General features: G+C 37.3%; 1 protein-coding gene across 2 annotated transcripts in view; it reads left to right on the forward strand.

Moving 5' to 3' along the window:
* The window catches only part of UBE2U (ubiquitin conjugating enzyme E2 U), a 62,078-nt gene extending 52,489 nt beyond the window's left edge, over positions 1-9,589 (forward strand). For both annotated transcript variants that reach the window (XM_053592204.1, XM_053592205.1), the window contains 2 exons: positions 5,830-5,924; positions 9,420-9,589. In XM_053592204.1, coding sequence (XP_053448179.1) covers positions 5,830-5,924; positions 9,420-9,589 — 265 coding nt within the window. The remainder of the gene's footprint in view (positions 1-5,829; positions 5,925-9,419) is intronic.
* Positions 9,590-9,971: the final 382 nt, after the last annotated feature.

Raw genomic sequence — 9,971 nt, forward strand, 5'->3', positions numbered from 1 at the left:
ATCCCATTCCAAACACAAATCAAGTCTACTTTTGTGGAAAAGTTGTGGATTTGTTTATTTGTTTGTTTTGTTCAGCATCAAATTCTACTATGAAAAAATGTTAGTTCCTTTCTCCTATATAAAAAAAGAACATCTGTGCAACATCAAACACCAATATAAAATTTTCTTTTTTTTTTTTTTTGTAGAGACAGAGTCTCACTTTATGGCCCTTGGTAGAGTGCCGTGGCCTCACATAGCTCACAGCAACCTCCAACTCCTGGGCTCAAGCGATTCTCTTGCCTCAGCCTCCCGAGCAGCTGGGACTACAGGCGCCCGCCACAACACCTGGCTATTTTTTTTTTTTTTTTTGGTTGCAGTTCGGCCGGGGCTGGGTTTGAACCCGCCACCCTCAGCATATGGGGCCGGCGCCTTACCAACTGAGCCACAGGCGCCGCCCAATAAAATTTTCTTATATTTATAAAATATACTGTGGTCTTAGTTGTCCTGTCTTTTAAATTAGGGAGTTAACATATATTATTTTTAAGTTCCTTTAGATTCTGATTTTGTTTTAACTCACAAAAACACAAGCTATCTTTCTTTAGTGTACGTATGTTTGATTCCCTTTTCTCCAGGAAAATGCTTATGCTAAATATATTCACTTAATGTATGTTTGTGCTATCTTTTCAGAGTTCTGGAATTCAAATTTTTTTTATAGGTTTACATGATTATATATAGGGTAGGTATAAAGTTCGTGTACAACTATTTTGTTGTTTGGGATTCATTGAGGGTACAAAGAATTAGGTTACACTGATTGCATTTGTTAGGTAAATTCCCTCTTATAATTGTATCTCTTCCCCAAGTGTGCAACTATTTTAAATTGCACATGAACTTTGTGTTCACCCTGTATTTAATGCATTTTTAAGGAGGAATGCGAGTGGGTTGTTTTGTTTTTTTCCTCCAAAGGTTAAACTTTGAATGCCACCATGTGGTTAAAATAGAGAATTAGCACGATGTGTATTTTTTAATACAGACATGAGAAAAAAAATACAGATCCCTTTAAAGATAATCTCTGCCAAGCAACTGCTTAGTTTCTGCTTAGATGTTTTTAGAGATAGGGAGCTTGGTACTTTAAGAAACATTTAAATAGCTCTAATTTTTCTTTATTTAGCTTACATTTGACCCCTTATAATATTCAACCAATCCAAATTGGTTGAAATTCATGCATTTAACAGATTTTTATTGAATTTGTACTATGCATTTTTATGATTGTCTGAAAAACTGCCCAGAAAAAGAGAAATTGTCCCCATTTTATAAATAAGATGTTCAGTAGAGGTTCAAAAAATAATAATAAAATTCCTTAAGTTTATATACTTAGTAACAGAGGTGAAATTCAAACCCAGGGCTGCCAGATGCCACAACAGATCAAGGTGCCTTAACTATACAGGTGCCATGTCAAGCACTGAGGACCCAGAGATAGCATTGGGTTGGATACAAGGCTTAATTCAAAAAAGGCTGTTATGGCAGAAAAGAAAGAATTGCCACTTATCCCTGGAAGCAACACACAGATAAGGCTAGTTCCAGTTTGTGGGATTGCCCTTGAAATCTCAGAATATAGCTATCATGTCTTTTTCCAGCCTCCCCTTAATCTTCTCTTTTTCAGAATATGCACACTCAGTTCCTTCAACTAATTTTTGTGAATTCCATACTCTTTATTGGTCCTTATGGATATAATTCATTTCTTCAGTTTCTCAGAATATAGCCCCAAGACTTTACCATAGATTTCTAGTTGTAGCATAGAATTCAGCACCACCTTCTCTGTTATAAACACCACAGTTTGAGATTGCTCCCCTCCTTCCTTTCTCCTGAAAAAGAAGACTTTTAATATAAGAGTCACAGACACGGTGGGTTTTTTTTTTTTCCTAAGAGAATTTCTTCTTTGGTGTTCCATTCCATCCTTTCATGGGGATCTTGTGTGTATTCTCTCAGGCTTCTCTTTCCCATCCCCCACCGCCATTCCCCTCTCTGTGATCAGACATACATGATACATGGATTGTTCTAGGCCTTGTTCATATCCTCTAGCTGAGGAGGGGTGAGAGGGAGAAGGGCTATATTCCCTAGAGGCATATTAGATTATGTTTTACCAGAAAAATAGAGGAATGAAAAGGAAGTCAAGAAGTTCCTTTAAAATAGGTTACCAAAAGTTGGATTACTAATGAAAGGTAATACAAAAGGTACATACAAAAAGTTTTATGGTTCTACTTAACATGTAAACCTACTTTTCAAGAACACATTGCAAATTTTGGTAGCACTAAGACCACATAAGAATTAGAAACTGAACAAGCATTAAGGATTTTCATTTCTCTTTTTACGTTATTAGTTATGGCATTGTATATCACAGTCTTTAGTTTGCATTTCTTTATTGATGCTAACCATTTAGTTTTCATAATTTGTGTTTTTAGTTATATAAAGGCAAATGGTTGAATGAAAAAGGAAATAATACTTATGCAATTTTTCAAGGACAAAAATTTGTCAGTAGGGAAGAAAAGGCATAAATCAAGTTATGTTGTTATGTTATATGAAGTCATATTGAAGAAAATAAGTCATATAAAGAAAATAAGATCCTAATGATTTTTGGAAGTCATACAAGTTCACACAGAGCTGCAAGTTATTTGTGCTTCTTCCAGCTACAATGGAGAGACTTCATAACTTAGTGAACAGTGACTAGATTTCAGAAGGATCATGTCTTAGTAGTAGAGCCCTATTAGCCCCAAGAGAAGGGCTCTCCTAGATCCAAAAGAAAGCCTTAAAATAGATGTTGATGATATCAAACTGATTCACAAAATACTGAACTGCATGCCAAAACAAAAAACAACCATATTTAAAGGAAAATGACAAAATTCATCACCTAACAAAATTTCCAATGTCCAGCATCTCATCAAAAATCACCAGAAGTGAAAATAAGCAGGAAAATATGATTCATAACCAAAAGAAAAATAAATCAATATAAACAGATCTATAAATGTTAGAAAGAAGGGAATAAGTAGATAAGAAACTTATACATCTGATAAAATATACTCAAGTATCAAAAGGAAACATAAATATGATGAGGAAAGAAATAGAAGATATATAAAAGACCAGTGGAAGATCTAGAGACAAAACATAAACCAGAAATTGTAAAAATACATATTGTATGAGGAGAGCAACATAGTAGATGCCACAGAAGAAATGACCCATGAACTTGAATGTGTAGCAATCTGAACTCTTAAGGATAAAAATGAAAGACTGAAAATTAAAAAAAACAAAGCGCCTCAGTGAGCTGTGGGACAATATCAAGTGATGTAAGGTACATGTAATTGGTGTCCCAGAAGAGGGGACAGAGAAAATACTTGAAAAAATAATTATGGCTGAAAATTTCCAAATTTGATGAAAGCTATAAGCTCACAGAAACTGAATGAATCCCAGGAAACAAATAGGCCAGCCATGGTGGCTCACACCTATAATCCTAGTACTCTGGGAGGCTGAGGCGGGAAGATTGCTTGAGCCCAGAAGTCTGAGATTTCTGTGAGCTAGGCTGATGCTACAGCGCACTAGCCTGGGCAACAGAATGAGACTCTCTCAATAAAACAAAACAAAACAAAACAAAGAACCCAAAAACCAAGAAACAGAAATATAAAGAAACCATACCAAGGCATATCATAATCAAAACTGCTGAAACTCAGAAATAAACAGAAAATTCCTAAAGGGAGCAAAGGATAAAAAGAAACTTTACATGTAAGATAGGAACAACCAATAACTCCATGCCAGAAATCTTCAAGCCAAAATATAATAAATGACAACTTTAAAGTCCTTAAAAGAAATTCTTAGGCCTAGAATTTTATACCAAATGAAAATCTCTTTCTTTCTTTTTTTTTTTATTGTTGGGGATTCATTGAGGTTACAATAAGCCAGGTTACACTGATTGCAATTGTTAGGTAAAGTCCCTCTTGCAATCATGTCTTGCCCCCACAAAGAAAATCTGTTTCTAAAATGAAGAGGTAAAATAAGGAATTTTTCAGGCCTAAATCTAACCACATAAATGAAATGGACAAATTTCTTAAATGATAACATCTACCAAGGCTCACTTAAAAGGAAATGGATAACCCTATATTTAATAAAGAAAGTGAATTTATAGTTAAAAGACTTCACACAAAGACAATTCTAAGACAAGATGGTTTCACTGGAGAATTTTTCACAAACTCTTTCAGAAAATAGAATAGAAAGAAATACTTCCCAGCTCATTATGAAGTCTGTGTTACCTTAATAACAAAATCAAAGAGAATACTATAAAAAAAACTATAAATCAATACACTTCATGTACATAGGTGCAAAATTTTTAGCAAATTGAATCTAACTACGTATATAATATGCATGTAATATATTGGTTTTAACATTGTTTGATGTCTTTAAATGTTAAGTCAAGATTACATGCCAGTATAAACATCACTTGGTCATAATTAACTATGATAAATAACTTTAACTAATTATGATAATTTATCCTGACCATGTGGGGTTATACTAGAAAAATAACCTTGGCTTAACATTTGAAAAATTCAATCAATGTAAAAAAGAATAAGAATGAAGAACCATATGAACCCTCAATAGGTGAAAAAAAATTCAACTCTCATGCCTGTTTAAAAAATAAACAAAACTCTCAGTACATTAAGAATAGGAAGGAAAATAACTTCCTCAATCTTATAAAGCACATATAGAAAAATCTGTAAGCAACATCGTATGTAATGGGAAAGAATGAATGTTTTGCCCTTAAAGACAGGATGAAGACAAGGATGTCTCCTCTCACCACATGATTGGAGCGTTTGTTTTCATTATAGAATATATTACTATTGGTATATCTTGGCTTTTACATCATTTTTGTCTCTTCTCCATCAGGTTGGGATCTTGTCTGCCTTGTTCTTCCTGTATCATTTACTCCTAGAATAGTGTCGGGGGCACAAGGCAGGAACTCAATGAATATTTACTGATTGGATCAACTTTTCAGTTGTGTAGGTGAAGTATGTCTGTGGGGCAAAAACATTTCTATGCCCAGTCCATTCCCACTCTCCAGGCAACCAGGTGTGGATTAAAGATTGGAGCAGCCTGAACCCACTGAAATCATGGTGAAAAGACCCCTACTTGGTGATCCTGTCCACACCAACAGCAGTGAAAGTGAATGGCATTCCTGCCCGGATACATCACTCACGTGTGAAACCAGCCAGTGATGGGGAGTGGATAGCCCACCCACACCAGAGCATCCCCTCTGTCTTACCCTGAAAAAACGAACGACAGCCCTGCCCTAGTCACATACCAGGAGCTAACTGGTCTATGCATGGCAGAAGCTTGAGGATGAGCAACAGCAGCATGGGACTGATTACTGATTCTTTGCTTTGGACATTTTCACCTTCCTTCTTTAATCTTAGGTGTAAGCCATGATGAAGATTGTGAAAAATGTATCAAAAAGGTAACCCAAACCAGACAAACTGTCAAAATTGTGTTATTAGTTTACTCTTATGGTGAATATACAGGAAAGCCCAAAGGAACTTGCATATATAATAACATCCAATATCAGATATGTGTGCCCCACAGTGAGCCAAGTGTTTGCTACAATCCTTCTGAACCCCCAGAGCAAACTGAATTTGCTATATGGTATATTGATATCCCTAGAAAGACAATAACCCAAGTTATAACAGAAGAAATACCTAAACAAGTAAAAAAAATCATTAATAACAATTTTTCCCCTTATTTTTCTCAAATGGAATATACATTTCCAAAATTTCACTGGGAAATTTAGATAATTTCTTATTTTTCTCTTTCTAGGTTTGCTGCTATCAAATCTGGGTTTGCTAGAAAAAACAGAATGCCTCACAAAGTCAGTCACTCAAGGGAGAAAATTCGTCTCTGCCCAACTCCAGGTAAATTGAGCTCAGTCTATGTGGATTTCCTTTTCTTACTTTTTTACTTTATTCTTTTTTGAGACAAGAGTCTCACTCTGTCTTCCTGGGTAGTGTGATGTGTCATCATAGCTCACAGAAACCTCAAACTCTTGGGCTCATGCCATTCTCTTGCCTCAGCCGCCCAAGTAGTCAGGACTACAGGCACCTGCCACAATGCCCAGCTAGTTTTTCTATTTTTAGTAGAGATGGGGTCTCACTCTTGCTCAAGCTGGTCTCAAACTCCTGAGCTCAGGCAATTGTCCTGCCTCAGCCTCCCAGAGTGCTGGGATTATAGGCATGAGCCACCATGCTTGCCCTGTTTTTTTTTTTTTTATAGCTAAAATATTATTCATAATAATTTAAGTTTTTGTTCACTTTAAGTAAGTTTGCATATATGAAGCCTACTTCATTTGTATTCCTTTAAGGTTGTCTTAACTCCTTCTGACTATCAAAATAAGGGCTGAAACTTTGAAAAATTTATTTACTTAGAATTCCAAGCTTATTACCCTTTTATAGGTCAATACACAATTCAAAAATTTAAGGCTAAATTTAAAAATGTAAAAAAGCAGGCAAAACAAACATCAGTAATAAACTGATCCCTAAAACGCATTGGGGATTCAGAGATTTGTGTAATAAGGCTGAAAAGAAAGTAACAGTATTGAGCTGGTTTTCATTTTCTTTTAAATGTTAACATTTTTTGAAGAAACAGTGTTAATTTGTGGGGATAAGTTGAGGGTGAGGCTTGATCAGGAAGAGAGTGCTGGTAACTTATGATGGAAGTCAGCCAGTATAGAGAAGAAAGCATGACATTTGTGGTCAGAGAACTTGAGTTTAGACCCCCACTCTATGTAATTATGAGGAAGTCTCTTCACTTCTGAACTTCAATTTCTTCATTCCCAGCTAGTGCCAGGTATGTAGAAGATGTTCAGTAAATATCCTGCCCTATCTCACAGAGTTCTTGTGACTCAATAACTCCTTGTATGTAAAATTTCTTTGTAAACTAAAAGTAATTATAAAGTATTAGTTGCCATTTTTCCATCACTGGGCCATTAAACATAACTGCATGTAAATACTAGGTACAGACAATAAACTTCTTCTCCCTGCTCCTAACTTTCTTTTCTCTGGATCAGTATCTACTTCTCTTCCTCCTATTTGTTTTGCTGTAACTCTCAGATTCCTCCTCCAAATTATCAACCTCAGTCTTCTCCATTCAACTCTGCCTTCTTCTAGATTTCAGGGTACCTGTGAAGATTGTTAGAAAATGGTGCTTTCTGCAGCCTTATCCTCTGCTTCCTCCACAAGTTGTCTACTCCACTCTGGAATCACAACCTTCCAACATCCTACCTTTTTTTTTTTAACCAAGTGGGAGAGATTACTTGGTGAAGCTGATGAGTACAGCAATTTCTGTCCATGCATGCTTTGTTAGACTGGTTCCTACAGCTCAGATCTGATTATGTTTTCACCAAGTCTAAACTTCTTCATTTCCCATCTCCTTCAGGATTAAATTTAGTCTCTTTGACAGAGAAAAAACTTAATGTTCTAATACCTGTCTGTCTTTTCAGTGACATCTGTTCTGGCTTACCTCCTCACACCCTAAATGCTGCACTAATGTATTGGATCATGATTGTTTATTCCCTGTCTCATTTTTAAAAGTTTGAGTAGTACATTGTGTGTCTTCATGCCCCATTCCCAACACTCTTCCCTCTTCTTCTTTACTCCATAGTACCTATGCATCCTTTGAAATTCAGTTCAGGTATTACCTTCTCTAGGAAACTTTCCCTAGAGCTATCATGGCCATGTCATGCTCCCTTAGTTTTCTATTGCTATGTAACAATTACCACACACTTAATAGCTTAAAACAACATACATTTATAATTTCATAGTTTACATATCCCTGGAGCTCAGGCAAGGCTTAGCTGGATCTGCTGCTTAAGGTCTCATACGGCTGGGGATCAAGGTGTCAGTTGGATTGTATCTCCATTTGGAGGCTTGAATGGGGAAGAATCTGCTTTCAAACTCAGTGAGGTTGTGACCAAATCCATCTTCTTTCTTTAGGACTAAGGGACCTGGCCTTTGGCTGGGTGTATGCTGGAGGTCACCTTCAGCTTTTAGAGGCTGCCCACAGTTCCCTGCCATGTGGGCATCCCCAACATGGCTCCCTACTTCATTCAGCCACAAGGAGTCTTTGGGAAAAGTCTGATAGCAAGATGGAATCTTATTTATTTATTTATTTTTATTAAATCATAGCTGTGTGCATTACCCAAAACTATAGATGTTGGCATGGATGTGGAGAAAAGGGAATACTTTTACACTGCTGGTGGGAATGCAAACTAATACGTTCCTTTTGGAAAGAAGTTTGGAGATCATTTAGGGATCTGAAAATAGACCTGCCCTTCGATCCTGCAATTCCTCTACTAACCCTGGCCAAACTGCAACAAAAAAATAGCCAGGCGTTGTGGTGGGCGCCTGTAGTCCCAGCTGCTCTGGAGGCTGAGGCAAGAGAATTGCGTAAGCCCAAGAGTTAGAGGTTGCTGTGAGCTGTGACATCATAGCACTCTACCAGAGGGCTGAAGACTCTGTCTCTACAAAAAAAAAAAAAATAGAAATCTTATACAATGTAACATAGTCATGGGAGTGAGATCCCCTTACCTTTGTCACATTTTCTTGATTAGAAGAAAGTCACAGGGCCCATTCACTCTAAAAGGTGTGATGTTCAAAAGGATGCAGAGATCTGAGGAGTCATCGCAGAGTCTCCTGCCATACGTGCTGTGCTATTATTGATCTTTGCATAACGTGAGGTTTTGCTGATCTGGCCTTTGCCTCCCTTTCAGCCCCACTGAGCTTTCTGTGCACTGTGGCATTGTGTTTTGGGATCAGACAGAACTGTAAGCAGTCTTGTTGTTATTGCAGCTGGATGTCAAGTTACTGTAGATTGCTCAAACTCAGTTTCCTCCTCTAGAAAATAAGGATAATACCTGCCCATCCAGAGGGCTGTGTCTGAGTTAAGTATTATTATCCATGTAGAATTCTTAGCACAGCACCTGGCACAGTGTGAGTACCCAGCGTCCACTCCCATCGTCTCTAACTCTCTTACATCTCTGGGTCTCTGTATGTGCTGTTTTTCCTGTCTGAAGTGTTTGACCTCCCCTCTGTGGCCTTCTCTGAACAAACTGCTTCTTATCTTTTAAAGTCTGAGCCTGTTTTCACTTAGACATAGTGATTGCCTTCTTGTTCTCTGGAAGCACATTTCCCCTTACACTGGCACCTACTAGGAACTCAGTAAATGCCCACTAAATGATTGAACGACAAAGCATGAAAAGATTGAGCAAAATGGAAGGCGTAATTTATGACAAATAAAATTAATTGTAAAATGTGAAATTTAGAAAGTTTAAAATGCTTGTGCAGGAACACTTCTCTTTACATTGTTTTTCTTTTTTATGTGTACTAAATGTCTATTTTTCATTCTAGCCATAGACAACATTTCTCCTGAGCCACAGATTGAAATAAATATTGCCACAGAGATTTCTAAAACAGAAGGCGGGTGGAAAAGTAAAGATCCATTTCACGGAAGTGACTGGGAAGAGGAAGTGGAAGATCTGGTTGCCTGGACCAGTAGTCTCAATATGGATACTTTGGAAGACTAAGCCCCGCACTCCAGGATTTAAGGAATAAACAGCCTTCACTGAAGTTCAGCCTCTCAGAACTGGTATTCCATTTTTTTCAGTTGATTTCATCCTCTCACTGCAAGTACAAGGTAGAAGTATAAGTATGAATCAATGATGGTGTTGCTTTGACTTTTTTAGGTTTCTTCTTCTTTGTTTGGAACTAAGTTGGCCAAGTTAGGGGGCTTGCTCCTGTGTGCTAGTTAATGGTACTGTGCTCCCACAGTTGTTAGGCTGCTGGACTTGAGCTTCTGTGGGCAAGACATGGGTCAGAAGGAGACTGGGAATGGAGGGAGCAGCCAGGTACGTCAGAGGCTGGACTTGAACCCAAATAGAGGTATCTGTAGACTTATCCAAATCTGCT

Source organism: Nycticebus coucang, chromosome 5 (assembly GCF_027406575.1).
Source record: "Nycticebus coucang isolate mNycCou1 chromosome 5, mNycCou1.pri, whole genome shotgun sequence".
NCBI classification, from domain to species: domain Eukaryota; kingdom Metazoa; phylum Chordata; class Mammalia; order Primates; family Lorisidae; genus Nycticebus; species Nycticebus coucang.